The sequence below is a fragment of the Taudactylus pleione genome, unplaced genomic scaffold (genome assembly GCF_031769625.1).
Source record: "Taudactylus pleione unplaced genomic scaffold, aTauple2 ptg000515l, whole genome shotgun sequence".
Lineage (NCBI taxonomy): Eukaryota > Metazoa > Chordata > Amphibia > Anura > Myobatrachidae > Taudactylus > Taudactylus pleione.
This window is the reverse complement of record NW_028284917.1, coordinates 2,724,535-2,745,000: the sequence shown is the minus strand read 5'-3', so window position 1 is coordinate 2,745,000 and position 20,466 is coordinate 2,724,535. Positions and strand designations below refer to the sequence as shown.

Sequence of the window (20,466 nt, the reverse complement as noted above, 5' to 3'; positions counted from 1 at the left end):
CCTGCCCCAGTGGAGCTTACAATCTATATTCCCTATCACATACATACACATACACACTAGGGTTAATTTGTGTTGGGAGCCAATTAACCTACCAGTATATTTTTGGAGTGTGGGAGGAAACCGGAGCACCCGGAGGAAACCCACGCAAGCACAGGGAGAATATACAAACTCCGCACAGGTAGGGCCGTGGTGGGAATCGAACCCATGACCTCAGTGCTGTGAAGCAGTAACGCTAACCACTACACCGTCTGTGCTGCTCCATAGGCTTATAGTGGCTTACGCCATCTGATAATGGCATAAACCAACAGGGTTAGGTATATAGGTGTCAGAACGTAGTCCCCATTGATAATAATGGGGACTGCGATTTGCAGCGACAGTTAGCCTTTTGCTGGAGATTTCTGTGATGTGTCCAGCATTTGGCTATTCGTACATAGCGGGGAAATGTAAAACTATGCAGAAATGACAGATTCTATGTGATTTTATGGATAATGAAAAATCATGATAAATCTCCTGAAGTGATGGGTCAAAATGAATTTGACGGTTTATAGTATGTGATGGTCTGCAAGCTAATATGCATCGCGGTATGTGTACCAAATGAGATCTATTGCACATTTACATAGTGAAGCAATCATATATTTAAACTGCGGGCAGAGCTTAGGGGCAGCCCAGTATCTCTGTGAGTGCTGGGCACGCCCCCTACAGTGATAAAAAGTCGTCGCGTTCAAGAACACATCCCCTTTTATAGTGTTCACGCCCCTTTTTTGGGCACGCGCAGAGCAATGTCCCCCACTAAGAGCTACCCTGCCCACCTTAAAAGAACACTATGTATCCCGATGGTTACCGCCGAAAGCCGCAGAACAAATTCAGACAGAGAGAGGCAAATTCAGTGGGCATTCCCGGGTGGTAACAGGGGGGGTGGATAGCCAGACCACAGGCGTGTCGTGGTTTCGGTAACCATGCTCTATAGGGCTCATGTTATGTTCGACACTGTGGCCGATGGGGTGAGATAAGGCGCAAAGCGGCATATAAGTGCCACAGCTGGAGGAATCAGGCCCATTGTATCTTAACTTTGTATGTTTTATTGCACTTCCTATAAAGACAAGACATCTAGAACACCGCGCCGTCCGTACGATACTCTTAAGACGAATCAGAAGTGAACAAACACAACATGTAACCTGCTTTACAGAACATCAATAAATATAGTTCTCCCCAAGTTAACTGGATGTAGCATTGGAGCGTAAAAGACGTTAAACACCAGGATCTTATTGTGTAGTTTTGTTTTATCCTGGATAATTAAATTTGCTGATAGAATTTCCCCCCCCCCCCCCCCCCCCCTCTTTCATTAGTTGTGAGAAAAGTACGATTAGCAGTTAAATCCTATGTGAGACCTGGGTCGTTACATTAAAACTGGTGATTAATTTGGGAAATAACATAATTATTTTTCTTTGCACCTGATCTTTCTTCCAGTGAAATATTCATGAAATCTCATGGCGGATTGGTAAATGTAACTGTATAGTCTCCTATTTCTAGACCCCGTAATCCGTATTTATTTTTCTGTAGAAATAGTCCCAGTAAGTTTAATGATTTGCTAATGTGTAAAATGCCGGTGTGGTTTCCTATCGTAACTGATTTCTGCGTTTTGCAAGAAAATGGTATGAAATGAGTTAATGTTAAAGAGCAATTAAGGTGGGATCGTATGCACTGTTTCCGTGCAGTTCTGTCTGCGGAGACCCCGGGCTTTTCTGGATGATCATGTAAAACTTATAGATTTTCTCCAAGTCTGTGGTGGTTGTTGGGTGATTATACATACCGTAGTGCATTGTTTTCCTGGCGGTGTATAGGTAGATGTTTCATGGAGAACTATTGCGGCAAAGTGACGCACCCACACTTTATTTGAATGGCTAGTCTATAGTGAAAGATCAGGATTTGCTATATGGGATGACAGATGTTCACAAACTAGGGGTCAAACTGAAACCAACGAATGTCTCTCGCTTCACAATGTGTGTTGCTCTATAAAGTCTATAAATATCCGTGATGGTGGAACTGAACAGTAATGCTCTGCAGATCCCTACTATAGAGGCCTGTAATCTAATAGTCTGTAGAATATATTATTTTGCATCTGTCAGGGGTATATAGAAAAGAATAATGTCCTGCAGATTTCTAGTTAGGTCAGTAATGTAATCTTCAGAATATCTCCTAATATATCTGTCAGGGGGTAGGTGGAACAACTTAATGTTTTGCAGATTTCTAGCGTGATAAGTAATGTAGTAAACTGCAACAAATATATTACATAAATAGCTACCGCCCAAAAGTAACTTTAAAGCTGGGTACACACTGGTCGATATATAGGCCGATCATTTGATCTGCCAATATATCTGCTGCACGTCGGCCGGTATGTACAGACGATATGTCTGTGAACGACGTCGTTCACAGACCTATATCGCGTCGGCTGTGCTGCACAGCCTATGGACAGATATGTCTGCAGACATATCTGTCCAATGGCAAGTGTGTACGGGCGATCAGCCAATCGCACGTACACACACAGCGGCAGCCGCGGGGAGCGGGGCCGGCCTCTACCCGCGGCTCCTGTATAGATAATGATGGTCGTTCCGTGTGGATGAACGACCTTCATCTAAAGAATTATCTGCAGATCACTGGATCTGCAGATATATCTTTCAAGTGTGTACCCACCTTAAGCCTATGAGAACTATGTTGACTAATAATGATTTGTATGCAGAAGATATAATACAGGGATCAAACCACAGAAGTCTGATAGCGTCACTTCTGTCTGTGTACTCTGCAGACTGTTACTGGGGCCTACTAAGGCTAATGGCTTACTCAAGATTACCCCTGATAAAATCATGGCTCCAGCATTGTGAAGGGTGGGGACATGGGTGGCCTTAGCTTTTCAAAATCTGGGACTGATTTATCACAGCATATAGTAGAGATGCGCGGTTCGGTTTTACTGGGATATGTTCGGATCTCAAAAACTACATCATATTGGCTATCCGGCTGTCACGTGTTTTGGATAGCCAATAAGAAAAATCCGGACGAATCCGAACTTGCAATAAGAACCAAATAAAACCGAACCCGCACATCTCTAGTATATAGCAGGGGTAGGCAACCTGTGTCACTCCAGCTGCTCTGGGACTACACATCCCAGCATCCCCTGCCACAGTTTTGCTGTTAGGGCATGCTAAAACTGGGGTAGGGCATGCTGGGTTGAGTAGTTCCATAGCAACTAGCGTACCGCAAGTTGCCTACCTCTGGTATATAGTAATAAAGTAGCCCTACTGTATAATATAATGATATACGTCAACAATGCATTCTGCCCTATGTAGAAGGGCAGGGATGCAGGCTGGGCACCCACTGGCATGAAGCTACAAGTGGTTGGTTGGTTGTTTGCACTGTACTTGTGTCTGGATCCTCTGGAAGGTCACTGACGGTCACTCCGTTCTCCTCCAGAGTGTTTGACCTTTACAAAGTGAAGGAATTAAGCACAAAGCGTTCGGAAAAATCAAAACGCTAACACAACTCGCCCTAAAGGAAGTAAAGAAGCAAGTGGGTATAACCCACTGTGGACCCACTGGCCGATCTCTTTGTTTGCCCTGTATTAGTGTTACCTAGAGGTGACTTCTAATATATATTTTACAGGATTCTTCACATATATTCATGTTGCTATATACACTGAAGTGTCAAAAGTCATAGGACAGATGCCTTGTATCATGTAGGACCCATTTAGCAGGCCAAGTCCAGCAACTCGACGTTTCATCAATTCCACAAGTGGATGGAAGACCTCTGGAGAGATGTTGACCCCATGCCATCTGGATAGCTTCCCACAGCTCCCTGATATTTGTAGGTGCTGGATCTTGGGCGCGAATGGACCTCTCCACACCTCCCATAAATGCTCGATTGGGTTTATGTCAGGCGAACGTGGTGGCCACACCTTTCGTCAGAACTCGCTAAAAAAAATTCTGGACAACTTGGTACCGATGACACGGTGCATTCTCCTGCTGGAATATTCCATCATTGTGGGGGGTACATGAAGTCTACGAAGGACTACAAATGTTCATAAAGCAATGCAACGTAGTGGTGTATGGGTCAATGACGTGTACAGGGGGACCATTGGACCCAACCCATGCCACACCCCACACCTTTATGCAACCACCACCAGCCTGCACAGTGCCTTGTTGACAAATGGTGTCTTTAGCCTCATGGGGTCTGCGCCACACCCAAACCCCCCCAACAGTCCAAAATAACTGGAACCATGAGGCATCGGACCACATCACATATTGCCAGTCTTCCAGGGTCCAATTAGCGACATCACAAGCCCAGGTGAGGTGCTGTGTCATAGTGTTAACTGGGGCACTTGGTGGGTCTCTTGCTCCTTTATCCCATGGAAGCTAAAGAACGCTGCACTGACCTGCTGGATATGCGTCTGGTACCTCCTGCGTTGAATGTGGATGTGATCTTAACCAGTGTCACTTGTCTGTTACCATGGACAATTCTGACCCGGTGCCGCTTGTCACGATCATTAAGCACCTGTGGTCGGCCACTGCATTGTCCACGCTGGATAGTAATGCCTTCCATGAGGTAATCCCGGTTCTCATGACACCGTAAAACTAGGAATGTTGAATGTCCGCACAACTTGGAAATGGAATGTCCCATCCGTCGGGCACCCACTATCATGCCACGTTCGAACTCCTAATTCACGGCGCCTTGCCATGAGCAGCCTAGCCGGTGTTTAAACTGATTCACGAGATGTCCGATTACAACTGATGCAGGTCTGAGCATATTCACGATGACACAATACGGTGACGCCACCTACCATTGCCTTTACATACTGCTATCCCATGACTTTTGGCACGTCAATGTATAGAATCCCGACGTCAACATCTAGACAGGGTTAGCATACAGACACAAATGTATAGATCTTTTTCACTTTCTGTAGTACTGAGCTTTCACAAAGTTTTGCACCAACGATCCCTTTACTGGGTCACCTCTAAGTAATTAAATCTATTTGCAAGAAGAAAAAAAAAAATACATCTTCACTTCAGAATCCACATTGGTGTTTTGCAACAGAGACCCTTCATCTTAAGATCTATTAATTTATTAACTTTAATTTTGCTAATGAGTTTCCACGCATTAAATAAAACATTCTAACAAGCGAACATAGAAACCCATTTTAAAATTTAACGTGTTTCTTTTCTTTCTTTTTTTTTTTTTTGACTCCGTGTTATTAATGCAGTGACTGTGAAGGAAAGCACTGTTGTAATCAATAAAATAAGACTAAATCTGCTTTTATGGTGTCCCATGACAATAAGTATAAACTTGAAACGCATTGATGTGGAAGGGTATTAATGCAGGAAAATGATATAAATTATTGAAAGAAGGGTTTTGATTTTTTTTTTTTTTCAAACCAACAAATTATGATTAATTGAAGAAGTACGTCTAGAAAAAAAAACAGAAATTAGACTTGCATTTGCCAGTTTGGAAGTCTTTGATAGCTAGATGTACAGCACCTAATGTTCTGTTAAATGCTGCTAAAGTAAAACATACAGCAAAGTGTCCGTCCATTGCTGCAAGTTGTATGTACAATTTCCAACATCAGACTCTACACATCGAGTGACCAGCTGTCTCCCTGTCTGTCACTGGGTCCCTATTGTTACTGTTATAGAGAACAGATCGCAAGATCCCTATTGTTACTGTTATAGTGAACTGGTCACTGGGTCCCTATTGTTACTGTTATAGAGAACAGGTCACTGGGTCCCTATTGTTACTGTTATAGTGAACAGGTCACTGGGTCCCTATTGTTACTGTTATAGAGAACAGATCGCAAGATCCCTATTGTTACTGTTATAGTGAACAGGTCACTGGGTCCCTATTACTGTTATAGAGAACAGGTCACTGGGTCCCTATTGTTACTGTTATAGTGAACAGGTCACTGGGTCCCTATTGTTACTGTTATAGTGAACAGGTCACTGGGTCCCTATTACTGTTATAGAGAACAGATCACTGGGTCCCTATTGTTACTGTTATAGAGAACAGGTCACTGGGTCCCTATTGTTACTGTTATAGTGAACAGGTCACTGGGTCCCTATTACTGTTATAGAGAACAGATCACTGGGTCCCTATTGTTACTGTTATAGAGAACAGGTCACTGGGTCCCTATTGTTACTGTTATAGTGAACAGGTCACTGGGTCCCTATTGTTACTGTTATAGAGAACAGGTCACTGGGTCCCTATTGTTACTGTTATAGTGAACAGGTCACTGGGTCCCTATTGTTACTGTTATAGTGAACAGATCACTGGGTCCCTATTGTTACTGTTATAGTGAACAGATCACTGGGTCCCTATTGTTACTGTTATAGTGAACAGGTCACTGGGTCCCTATTGTTACTGTTATAGTGAACAGGTCACTGGGTCCCTATTGTTACTGTTATAGTGAACAGGTCACTGGGTCCCTATTGTTACTGTTATAGTGAACAGGTCACTGGGTCCCTATTGTTACTGTTATAGAGAACAGGTCACTGGGTCCCTATTGTTACTGTTATAGTGAACAGGTCACTGGGTCCCTATTGTTACTGTTATAGAGAACAGGTCACTTAATCCCTATTGTTATGCTGCATACACACGGGACGATCTGTTCAGCGATCAATATCGCTGAACGATTTCCCTTGAATTTCCCGCTGTGTTGGATGAACAATATAGTTATCCACACACCAACAATATCACCCACGACCAGCGACCATTCCCTCCTGCAGGCACTGATAGATATAGTCCAGGTTGGCCTGCATGCATGGACGATTAACGATATCGTTATCGTCCATGCGGGAACTCTCATCGTTGGTCGATCGTTGGCAGCCTATGAATGATTTAATGATGAACGATATCGTTATCGTTAATATCGTACATTTAAATTCTAGTGAAAAGGTTGCTGGGTCCCTATTGTTACTGTTATAGAGAACAGGTCACTTAATCCCTATTGTTTCTGTTATAGAGAACAGGTAATTTAATCCCTATTGTTACTGTTAAAGTGAACAGGTTGTTGGGTCCCTATTGTTACTGTTATAGTGAACAGGTTGCTGGGTCCCTACTGTTATAGTAAACAGGTTGCTGGGTCCCTATTGTTACTGTTATAGTGAACAGGTCCCTATTTTTACTGTGATAGCGAGCAGGTCACTATTGATTGTGCCAAACGAATGGTTACAATCAATTACAGAGTGTGACTGACCTGTTCTGAGAGCTGTTACATTGTATATTACCTTACCAGGAGTGAGAAGACTGTTACATTTTTGGGACAAATCTTCACTCATTATTCCAATATTAAGAGACTGATTCAGTGTTGTACACAAGTCGGGCGCTGATGTGGCAGCGTTCCGCGCTCAGTAATAAATGTGGCTCTTTGCCTGTATATCAGTGTTGTACACAAGCCGGGCGCTTATGTGGCAGCGTTCCGCGCTCAGTAATAAATACGACTCTTTGCCTATATATCAGTGTTGTACACAAGCCGGGCGCTGATGTGTTGGATGCAGTTGAGTGATTTTGTTTTATACTACTGTGCATGGGTCTAAGCCACGCTGCGTCCAGAGTCTGCGCACATAGTGTCTCAGTTGCGACTGAAACGCACGTTCTCAGATATGTCTTAAAAATATCTTGGATGTTTCTGGGAGGTAGCTGGGGGGGGGTGGCTATGCGGGCACATGGAGATGGTCCGTCTTGTGGGTGTGTTATGGGAGTGTCGCAGGCTGCGAACTCGGACACTTCATCGCACACATTGGAGGCCACACTTTTTGACGGACAGTCTGCGTCTAGAATGGGGCTGGTCCAGGTTTCGATGGTGTGTCTAAGGATGCATCAAGCGTTATTTGGCATGTCTGAGAATGCACCAAGCGTTATTTGGGCATCTAAGGATGCATCAAGCGTTATTTGTCACGTCTGAGGATGCACCAAGTGCTATTTGGCACGTCTGAGGATGCACCAAGCGTTATTTGGTACGTCTGAGGATGCACCAAGTGTTATTTGGGCATCTAAGGATGCTCCAAGCGGCGTTTGGACATCTAAAGATGCTCAAAGTGGGAGTCTCATGTCCTTACACATTCAGACGCACGGTTGTACACCAGGGAAGGGCTATGTAGGGGCATTTGCATAAAGTCGCAGCTATGGACGCAGCTGTGTCCGACTCGAAATCAGTCCCTCTGTGTATATGGATCTGCCGTAATATAATGCCTTTCAGTTGGGAAAACAAATCCGCGTACAGATTAGGAAAAATATATTTGTGACTAAAGGATGTGAACTGCACTTTTTCTCTTTTATCGCTGGTGTGATTGTCATTGTGGAAACTTTGGCTGTGGTGCTTCCTGGTAATTTTTGCCATATGCAAAAGTAGCTGTCCCTTAGTACTATTGTCTTTGGTGCAGTTGTGGTTCAGCAGTGGGATTGCAGATAGCCACCTGAAATTAGTACCATATACAGACATGCAGGCCACGTCAGTAGCCATGGCTTTTTATCTGTGAATTCACCTGGTGGTGTCCTAACGCTTTCTTGTCTCATTTGTGTTCAGAAGGATGTCGTCCAATCCGGCCACCTCTCCATTCACGTGTAAAACTGATGGAGAGGAGGAGATGACCGGAGACCTGGCTTCACGGGAGAAGGAGGATAACGATGACCAGCACCTGGGAAGTCACCTGCCTCTCCACACCCTCCTACACAACAAACCTCACCCTGAGGAGCTCACATCACTTGTCACCAATATCCAGGCTGACGTTGACTGGGACAGCATGATCTCCTCCCAGCATAGAATGGTACGTTCCAGTTCCACCTCTCCTTTATTTGCGGACAGCCCAGGTTCTCATCATCTAAAATCTAATCAAAGTATCACAAAGTTCACTAACCAATGCAAGCCATTGGAATTTGCCATAAAGAGAGAAAACAGGTGCTGTAAGACTGGTATCGGGCATTCGCTGCGCGGTAATCATGGTTTCTCCAATGTAACAAACCACAGAAACGAGCTCAGTCTGGTCTAAGGTAGGCTATGAGGACAGTGCCTGCATTATGCAACATGCCCCTTTGTTAGGGTACAGGGCCTGGTTCAGAGATCTGCGCTATTCCAATGTTTACGCAGTTGAGCGATTTATTGGCAATCTGTGTCTAAGGGCCAGATTCAGTTAGCGGCGATAATATGGGATGATTTTTTTTTCGCTGATATTATCGCACCCGCGACAATAGGATAGACTGAAGCAGGCGAAAAGTTTTCTCCATCTCAGACCAGCAGGAAAAAAAATAAATATGCAAAATCCCTATATTTGCCTAAAAATGTGGGGATTTCTTTCAGAACCCCTAATGATAAATGACCCCCCCAAAAATTTTGTAAGTTGTGTACTTTGGCCAAAAAAAAACGACTGCACAAATTTTGGGTAATAAAAATAAAAAATCATTGAAAATGATAGAAAGTTTTTTTTTTTTTTTTTCCAGGAAATTACTGTTCCGCGTAAATTTGGGGATACGTTAAAATGGGTGCAAGTATGTTTTCGTGTTGTAAAAACAGTTAAAAAACCGTCCGGCGACCGTGTGCGATGTTTAAAACACGTGACGCATCCATACCGCTCCCAAAAAAATCAGAACCAATATGTTAAAACCATTTTCAGCTGGGTTGTTTTTCAGCCAAAATTTGAGCGGTCATTGTTTGCGACTTAGGACGTTTTTTTTGGGTGATTTATCATTAGGGGGTGTCCAAAGGGTTCTGAAAGAAATCCCCACATTTTTAGCCAAAAATAGGGATTTTGCATATTTTTTCTCCTGGTCTGAGATGGAGAAAACGTTTTGCTGCTAATTGAATACGGCCCTAAGTCGCATGGCGCATGCATCAAGGTACATTACCGTAGTCACTCGCAGAGACTATTTTCTCGCAGTGTGATTGATCCCCAGGGCCGCCATCAGGGGGCACCGCCAGGCCTCGAGTTCCGGGCCCAGAGGGAGAGGAAAGAGAGGAGAGCCCGGGTGGCAGCGGAGGTACACCAGCAGCCAGGGATGCAGGGAGAATTTATACAACTAATCAATACCATCGGCCGCACGCCAGCCTGAGATCGCGGAATGGCAGCCAATCAGGAGCAGCTGCTCCTGATTGGCTGCTGGTGCGTGAGCTGTGATTGGCTCGCTGCTGGCTTTTGAAATGCCGGTCAGCGTTGTATATGAATTCTTCTTGCCTACCATCCCCGGCTGTCGGTACAGCACCCGCTGCCACCCGGGCCCCCATCTCTCTCCATATTTTAAAAGGAGCGCTAATTCTAATTGCTGCTGCCAGCTGAACAAACCTTTAAACCAGGTACTCCCTGCCCACCCCCCTGTTACAGCCAGCCTTCCCTGCCCACCCCCCTGTTACAGCCAGCCTTCCCTGCCCACCCCCCTGTTACAGCCAGCCTTCCCTGCCCACCCCCGTTACAGCCAGCCTTCCCTGCCCACCCCCCTGTTACAGCCAGCCTTCCCTGCCCACCCCCCTGTTACAGACAGCCTTCCCTGCCCACCCCCCTTTACAGCCAGCCTTCCCTGCCCACCCCCCTGTTACCGCCAGCCTTCCCTGCCCTAGGCCTCCCTCCCCTTGTCCAGTCAGCTTTACCTGCCCTGCCCCTCCCCCCTGTTACAGCCTTCTCTGCCCTGTACCTACCCCCCCTAGTGAAGCCAGCCTTCCCTGCCCTTTGTCCTCTACACTTACCCTTCCTTCTGGATTTTTATGTGGATCCTGGCTTTTCGGTGTATTTTAGGTGTGTGTGTGTGTATGTGTATATATATATATATGTTATTTTTTTTTTTTTTGGTTTGCGTGTGTGAACTTACAGTTTTCTCCCATATACTTTAATATATTATGCTAGATTGACATGCTATAAAATCAACCACAGCTTAAAGTTTGAGAATTTGTAAACGCACCAATTGATGTCCCACCCCCCAGTGTAGCTCCGTCCACAGGGGGGGGGGGCTGCCTATCTTGTCAGTTCTAGGCCCCACAATTTCTGATGGCAGCGCTGTTGACCACCCAGTGTTGTCCTCCACAAATGTTCCCTGTCTGTCAATCGCTTTGCAAATAAATCGTCACCAGAAACAGCAAAGATGAAACTTAGACGCATATGCAGATTACTGATAATCGTACAACTGTGTAATCATTGCCAATGCGTCTATCTCTGCGTCAGGACCAAAATACTTTGTATAGTAACACACAAATTCTGCAGCGGGGCATTGTCTTGTAAATAATAATAATAGTAATAAGCTTTCATCACTGGTTATTGCCAATACACAGGTTTTTTGGACGTCTGTCTGAGTGAGAGTTGGTTGAGCCTCCCGTATACGTTGGGCTTTATTTAAGTAATAATCACTTTCCCAATTGTAATAGAGCGGAGAGGTTACACTATTTGGGCAGCACGTATCTCAGTGGTTTAATCTTGTTGAGTATTCATGGTTTGGAAAGTGAGGTCATAGAATGAGTTCATCTTTACAGACGCTCCGTTATTAATCATCGCGTCCTCGGACGTTGGTGATGGATGGCAATATGGTGTCCTGATTAATGTAAGGTACAAGCGCTTCACTTCTGGTTGTCATTCAGTCCGGACTGCACACTCGCTGTACGAGGAGGGAAGGCTTTTAAATACTCTGTTCCTTCCATAACATCATGTCTGAAACGGAACAAGCAGCGTCTTACACGCACCCCGTTAACGATTCCAGCGCTTCCATTACACCTGTCACACACTTATCAAACACGCTGGGCCGGCTGTAATACACTGCTCATTATTATACATTGTTTAATGTCTCTAATATCACTGTTGTTCTACAGTGTCACATCTGACACCTTGGATTTGTTGCCAGAGAGCAGAAATCCACATGTATTACTCTTAACTAATTAACATTGAATTACTTTCACGTAACAATCTGCACAAATTAATTAATGGTGACTTAAACATGTACAACACTATAGAGTGAATATTCCTGTACAGTTCTATTGGAAATGACAGATCACTCAGCAACATGAGTAACACTGAGAGTGTACGGTTCATACATTAAGCCTCATTGATTGCTAGAACATTATAGATGTATAAGGGATTCATTCATTTCATAGGGGTTGTGGTGTTACTTTAGTTACCCAGCAATTATTTGGGACAGGAAGCTGCGTAAGACGGTTATAGCCAATTCTGTTATTGAAAGAGAAAAGTGGAACTGTGCTTATGCTAATGAGAAAGTAGGTACAGTATGATCATCATGGCAGAAAGGAGATGTACTTACTATACCTACACCCAAGATGCTGCCTTTATAAATGGATCAAGACACGTTTGCGAAATAAAATAAGGCAGAATATATAATACAGTAGTGTTAATTAATATATGTGGACGTGGAAAAATATCACATAATATAAATGACATATACACAATATGACCATATACATAGATAATAAAAGCACATTATTCCAATCAACACATGTAATAGGTAGTGTTAGGAACAATATTATGTGTGCTAGGGTGGACCTTGGATCCTCCACCAGTGTATGGCGATCACTCCTTTTTGCAGCCGTCGGGTGGGGGGTGCCGCTGGGCCCCCCCCCCCCCCCCCCGGTCAGTCCAGAATTAGCAACATGCATATAAATTTTTCTGGTACATCGGATTGATCATTCTCTTGAAATATCGATATTAATAATTTAGGTAATTTCATGTATCATTTTGATTATGGCGATCCTGTATCAATCAAGAATATTGATGCAAGGCCACTGATTAGAGATGGCCAATTTATATGTCCTAAGTAGTTTAAAGTTCATGCATTTGACACAAAAAAAAATGTTATTTTTACAGTATTCTGTTATAAAAAAAAAATAAAAATAAAAATAAAATTTTATATAAAATCGTGTTGGATAAATTTTAAATATCATAATTTCTAAGCTTTTTTTTCTTCTTTTTTTAGTAAATATTAGCCAATTAAATGGCTAAGTAGCTCCAATACTGTACTTATGGCCACTAACCGCCTCTATAGGTTACTGCTATCTCATTTGCCACTTGGGTTCCAGGATGATTTCCCCACTTTTTCATGCACTTCTGCTAGGTGGCTTTTTGTAGAAAAAAAAAACAAAATTGCGTGATATCGCAGCGAATCCCGCAAATCGCCATTTGTTATTCAATATCGTCTCTCCCGGATGCGCCCATCTGCCGCGGTGTGTGTGCAAGTTTTATGATGCGTGTTCACTCTTGCGAGCCCGCATCTAGGGACGTGACAGTATACCAACAGGTCTCACCTTCTATACCATTACCCAGGCGTATGACTGAATCGCGGCATTAAGCAAGCCCCTTCGGTGCCAAACACGAGTGCTGCCATAATTACTGGCCAGAATCCATCGCTATAAGGAAATAACATTCTGTAATCAGACAAGTTACTGTGTCTGTGAGCATTTCCTGCCCGTACTGTACATGTAATATACTGTAGCGGAGAGGGTCTGACATGTTAATCAGCAGCTCTGTGCTGAATGTTTTCACCGCGAAGCGTAACAATACCGGATAAGGCTTATTACAGGATACATATTTTGCACACTAGAATTTATGTGAATAGAAAGTAATGAGGATGTGTCAACCACAAGAGAACCCTGATTAATCATTTCTGCATTAAAATCTATTACCAGAACAATGTTTATTCCCAGCAATATTAACGTATTCTCTGTTTCACGTACTCAGTTGTTCTACAATAGAAAATACTGAAACAATAAACATACAGTAGCTGATTTAGAGTTTGGAGCAAAGCAACTTTTTACCTAGACAAACCATCCTGCAGTGCATGGGGTGCACGTTTTTCGCATGCAGGGTACATACTGGCTGCTTTCGTATGTAGCCTACGAATGCTGGACAGCTTCATTTTGACAATGTAATTTAGGGGGTTATTCAATTAACCCTACGACGAATTGCTGTGCTGGAGCTATTCAATTAGGTGGGATTACCCCGCGCCCGTGTCCCCGCAGCCGGACTCAACCTCGCAGGTCACGGAGAAAAAACAAGATCGGGTTCGGGCGCAGGGAGAAAACCGGTTTGATTTTGCAGTTTACGCGGAATCAGTTGGTTTCCATGCGTGAGTCCCGATTTTACAGCGCCAGGCAAGGCTATTTAATTGAATAGCCTTTCCGCGCGCCGCTGGGATTTCTGTCGGCAATTATTCACAGAGTAAATCCCGCTGGCTTCTTGAATACCCCCCTTAGAGTTCAGCTAGGACACAACTTTAAATCTCTACACATTATGCTCCGTGACACTGGGGAAATGTAATTCACTAGCTCATTAGGGAAAATGGTGGGTCTCCTGTGGTCACATGCTCTTTATTGGTTTCCGTGGAACGTATAATTGTTCATGCTGCTTTTCAGGTGAGTAGTCCTTTAATAATAACAGACGCACCACCGTTAAAACAAAATGATACCGACTGTATATATAAAACACAGCTATATACAGCTAGAGAAGTTTAAAAAAGATAGATAGCCCGAGCACCAGTAATGGTGTGCTGTTGACCCCCCTCCTTGTGTATATTGCAGCACACCCACAGGAAGTGTCAGCTACTTAGTTTTATTGGACCATTCAGCTTTCAATTCATTGCTACTTGAAAATATAAATTCTTTTTCTAAGTTATTCAGAACATTGCTGCTAACTGGGTCATTTTCACTTGGCTCTTTGAAGCATCAGAGCTCAGATGCTCAATCCATCCATTTGAGAATAATAGAGATATTTTACTGTGATTGTTTCTTTTTTAATTGTAATTTTGTGCTTCATTTGAGGACATGTTATTTATTTAAATACATACTGTGTGTATAGAATTATTGTTATACTCCCGGGAAAGTTTATATATACTGATATTTGAGCCTTAAATAAAGGTGGTTTATAGGAATGGGTATGAAATACCGCTGTCAGCGGCAGCCCGACAGGAGCAGAGTGCGACACAGCGGAAGCCCGACAGCGCTGGAAATCCCGATCGTGGATAGGTAAGTATCCACTAACCTAACAACCCTAACCCTCCTTAGGGGTGCCTAACCCTAACTTCCCCCCCAAGTGCCTAACCCTAACCACCCCCTTCCCCGCTACCTAAACCTAAGTCCCCCCCGGGGGGGTGCCTAACCCTAAATCCCCCCCGGGGGTGCCTAACCCTAAGTCCCCCCCGGGGGTGCCTAACCCTAACCCTCCCTCCCCCTAGCCTAACCCTGAGTCCCCCCCGGGAGCCCTAAACCTAACCCTCCCCCCCGCGGCTGTCCGCTCGCGGCGCCCGGCATCACTACGATCGTGATGCCGGGCGCCGGTCTCCCGGCGTCGGGGAAATGCGGGCGTCTACATCTAGACGCCCGGCATTTCTCCCTTGCCGGGATAAGACAGTTGGGAAGCCGGCTGCAGGTATATAGGCAGTAGGCTTCCCGATTGCTTCCCGGTTTATAAATACACTCCCTGATATGTGTTCTTAGAAGCCGCCTACTTTTTGTGTATTTCTGTATACAGCTAGAGTATAGTTTTTCTCTAAAGCAAGTGATTGGTATTGTATGATAAAAAACTAACATTTAAAGATCAGTTCCAAGGCTGTATCGGTTCAACTGTATCGGTTCTATGATGTCATCATTTATTATTGGTGCGTTCTGATGTAATCGCTGACAGTTTGTGAGTTTTGATGTCATTGCTTAAAGTTGGTCAGTTCTAATTGTCATTGCTTTGTATTGTTGAGTTTTGATGTCGTAGCTATTAGTGGGTTCTCATGTCATCTCTCTCTAGTGTTCATTGGGAAGCTGTATCTTATGTATTTTGCAGGTCCCTTAGGAGTTCTGTGACCTGTATAAAAACCTCTGCTACAGGCTTTATATAGTCACATAGGTGTATAATACACAGAACGGTATCCAATTAGCCCCGAACATTGTTCGGGCACTGATTGACTCCCGCAATGTCGGAGAACTGGGATTTTTCGCCGATTATCCCCGATTTTCACCTATAGTTTTTTTTCACCCTATCCTATTATTTTGGTCCATATAATAGGATAGTTCTCCCAAAAACACACAGGTCTGCGAGCTTATCGCGGCACCTATGTGTCTTCGCCTTTTTTCAGGTGAAAAACCGGCAATTATCGTGGATTCTTTTTCGGAACACATCAGGTCCCGATAAGTGCCCGCGTCAGGCCGACTTCAGGGCTAATTAGATACCCCCCCCCCCCACAATGGTGAGTGTATTCTCCCGTATATAATGCTATTTATCTGGCACCAGATGTACTACCCTTAGGAGTTGGGGGGGTTGCATTCTGTTCTGTTACCTCCAGGTGCTTCATTTTCTTCCACAACCCAAAAATATACTGATAGGTTAATTGGCTGCTGACAAAAGTGCACTCTGGTGTGCGCGCGTGTACATGTGGTAGGGAATATAGAGTGTAAGCTCCACTGGTGCAGGGACAGTTGTGTATGGGCCAACTGGTCTCTTTAAATCGCTGCAGACTATAAATGTGCTCTTTAAATAACTGGTAACACATGAATAATAATAGCCAGTACATTAGAGTTTTCTCCCCCCCCTGTTAATTCCTCTGTATCCTCCAATTGGAAGTCTGTCCCCCCCCCCCAATTTGAACAGCTTATACAAATTATACACAGAGTATATTGTTTTATATTTCATATATTAGGGTCCAACCTCTTTCACAATGCAACACTTGCAAATGTTGTTTCTCTGCACCCAAAACAAAGTGTTTGTGCGTTTGTGTCCAGCGCCCGTCCAGGCATCGCCCATAACAATTACAGGACATATCAGCGTCTCTTATCGTTCAGAAGATGCATTGCTGCAAACGTCCTCCCTTCTGATACCGCACATTGCTTTCCACAAGGGATCCTGTGTATTCTGTATGTCTAGAAGCCAAAATATTTTGTGTAAACTCCCACCCCACTCTATTTCCCAGCTGTGTACTTATATGGAGTAATAAAGGGATTTAACAAATAGGAAATAACAGCTGCCTCCCGAATTACTCTCTGAGCAGGCTTTTTATGTGACAGATCCCACAATTTGTTACAACTGGAATTCCAGGCCACAGTGGCAATGCAGGAACAGTGCGAGGGCAACAGGCCCACAGTCCTTCCTCGTTAACCCTTGTGGCTGTGAAATGTGATGAGATCCAGGGACTGGGGTATCTGCTGCTCCCCTGTCTGCTTACCCACTAATCATTCTTATTACCTGGTGGCTTCAGGTGCTGAGAGGGGAGCAGTTCATGCCCTGGGGGAATATCTGACACTACAGAAATACAGGAGCTCTGGACCGTGAGAGCCCCAGGGATGGAGAGTCTGGTACAGCCGGTCTGTATTGTTTATCATGTCAGTGTAAAGCATGGACCATGATCAGTCATTATTCATTGCACTGTTCTGTAGGGATCTGAAATAGACATGCGATCCTTCTGTACAGCGCTACAGAACATGTCGGTGCCTTATCCATAACATTTGAGATTGGTTTACTGATATCTAGTTCATTCATTAAAATTAATGAATTCGCTAAAATGTCATTTACATTCAAATTTGACTCCTGTAGGGTCCAAATAAATATATATACGGTTGTTATCTACACCTTGGATTTAGGGGTAGATGTATTAAGCCTTGGAGAAAGGTAAAGTGGAGGGAGATAAAGTACCAACCAACCAGCTCCTAACTGTCCCATACAGGCTGTTTTTGAAAGCGACCGGAGCTGATTGGTTGGTACTCTGGGTCTCAGTCAGACCAGCTCGCAAGCGCCTATGCGCTCGCAAGCGGGTTGATGTTGAGGCCCTGCGCACGCGCAGTGGCTGCACTGCGCGCGCGCGCAAGCCCCCGAGTGAGAGAAATTCTCTCGCTCCGGGCCTCACTGCAAAAGGGGCGGCTGTCGATGTTTATCGACAGCTCGCACCGTTTTGTAGGCGGGGTGGGGGGGTGGCTGGCCAAACGGAGGCGTTCCCGACGGAACGCCTGCCGTTTGGGGGCGGCCCCACTGACATCACGAGTGATGTCAGTGGTGAGCTTCCGGCTCTATTAGATCCGAAAGTTCACTGGGGCTTGCAGCCACGAGACCCTACCACAAGGGTCTCGTCGCAAGCACAGATGAACGCAATGGTCTTGACCATCGCGACCATCAACCTGGCCGCTCGCTAAAGCTGTGGGTGGTCACCCACAGCCTAGCGAGCGGCCAGGAGGCCGGCTTATTACAGAGAAGCGGCTGCCCTCATTCAGAGCGAGCGCTCGCATTTTGCGAGCGGCTCTGAATGAGGTTCTCTGTGTCCATCCCCTTTATCTCTCTCCAAGGCTTGGTGCACAGACCCCATAGTGTGACACCGAGCACCACGATGCGTTTGATTCGCTCACAGCCGCGCGATGTCATTTCTCTACCACGTTACAGCGCAGAATTTGTTGTGTCACTGTCACACTCCTAGCGCTGGTATTCTAACATGTTTTCTCAGATAATCCTCCGTGGAGCAGCGCCAGGGTTCTCCCTGGGCCTCTAGGATAGCGTGTCTTTTTTTTTTTTTTTTTTTAAATATATATTTAAATAGATTCTAAAAATGTGCTGAATTCTTAACCCCTTAATGCCTACAAGAGTCACAGATATAGGTTATATTTGTGATACTGTGTCAGTTTTGCACTTTATAAATGCTGTGTATTTGGAGTGACAAGTATATAAAGATATCTGAAATTATGAATTTGTAGTTGGGGGGAGGTATTTTGACCTATGCACATCAGACAGAAATCCTACTGAAAGTACAGCGCTAGTAACTACAACATGTCTGAACAAAGCGGAATGTCGCAGATGCAGTGTTTAATGGCAATTACAGAATGAGGAGCTCGAGCAACAGAGCTTACAATCTAAAATTAAAATAAAAAAAAATCTTTGCAAAAACTGGTTAATGTTTAGTTAAAGATCTCCAGCTGCTCTGGTACCTCAGGGGTTATATTTTTGACCAGCAGATTTAGGGCACACCCCAAAATGCTAAGATTTTGGGGTTGCCAGGTCCTCATTAGGCTCAGGTCAGACTTCCTGTACCCTCACTCCAACACCTGCATTTAAAAATTGTTCTATATATATATATGTATATGTTTGTGTGTATATATATATATATACACCGTATGGGTATGTGTGTGTATATATATATGTGTATATATATATATATATATATATATATATATATATATGTGTATATATATATATATATATATATATATATATATATATATATATATATACATACATACATATATACATATATATACATATACATAAAGTTCCAGCTTTGCTCTATCAAATGTCATTTGTTCCACCCATTATGTGAATAACTTTCCATAATGAAAACTCCCCCTTTATAACTAGTTTCTGTGCCTCATCCCACAACAATTCCCAGGATATAGAGCATATTTTACATACATAGCGGCACCAAAGTAAACACTGTTTTTCCTCTGATCCATCGCTATTCTTCAAACATTTATATTTTGGGATAAATGCATTAATAAAAAGGCCACACTTAATATTCAGCTGAACCTATTACACAAAACCTAATTATCATTTTTAATATAATCATATGATTTCTTGGAGAGAGATGACTATTAGCAGGAAAAGACGGTTTTAATTTGATCTTTTTTTCAGTCTGCCTTGTTAATTGATAGTGTATGTAAGTGATCAAAGTTGGCTGATTTGCATAGTGCTCTACATCAAACACTCAAACATCCTCTGGGGTCCTCATAGAAACACTTGCCACAGCAAAACAGCCATAGAAAAGAAGAAGGATAGAGGGGAACTGTGCTTGGGGGGGTTGGCAGAGCCCCTAAATCCTGGAACGAGTCTACGTAGCTCTTTAACGCTCTTGGCGCTGGAGTCTTCGTGTGATCTGCACGGCACTGGAAGGTTTCCACTCTTTTTTTTTTTTTAAAGATTCTATTTCTACTCATATGCCAACTTTGCCCACAGGTGGCTACACTGATGTGGGGTGTTCGTAGTGCTGCAGAAACCAACATGGTGCCGCGAAACCAAGGTTGGCTCTGTTGGAGATATTGCAAAGGTATTGTTTAAGCTTGCATCCGTTAATGAGATGATCGAGCGTAAGTGAGGTGTTTAACACTTTTGGAGATATGTACTCGTGCACCAGTTCTTCAAGCGCTCAGTTGTGTCTCTCAGACCTCAGTGCCAGCAACAGTGCACGGTCTACAAATCACCTATCAAGCGTACCGAGTAGTTCATTAGTGACGAGGATACACTGATATACATAATTACAGGTGCTACTTTAATGAGCAACACCCAAGAAGTCAACTTTGCTCACTTCCTTCAAGAAACTATTTGTGCATCCGGAAACCTATTGCTCACCCCTCGTCCATAATTACCGGTGCTACTTTAATGAGAAATCTGAGGGTATAGCTGGCGATGCGTTTTACTATAAGTGGCAGTAATTGTCCTCAGAGTACACACATTGGCTGCTTACCTGCTGCAGAGTCCTAACAGTGCCGGCATA

The 20,466-nt window shown here is 43.9% G+C and overlaps 1 protein-coding gene across 13 annotated transcripts in view; it reads left to right on the top strand.

Annotated features, from left to right (window-relative positions):
* Positions 1-20,466, top strand: part of SOX6 (SRY-box transcription factor 6) — a 448,338-nt gene that overhangs the window by 167,556 nt on the left and 260,316 nt on the right. For 10 of the 13 annotated variants that reach the window (XM_088450327.1, XM_088450324.1, XM_088450321.1 and 7 more), the window contains one exon: positions 8,564-8,804. The exons of 2 other annotated variants lie outside the window; for them this stretch is intronic. In XM_088450327.1, the coding sequence (XP_088306453.1) occupies positions 8,568-8,804 (237 nt within the window). In that variant the 5' untranslated portion in view covers positions 8,564-8,567. The remainder of the gene's footprint in view (positions 1-8,563; positions 8,805-20,466) is intronic. One more of the 13 variants, XM_088450328.1, reaches the window with a different exon arrangement.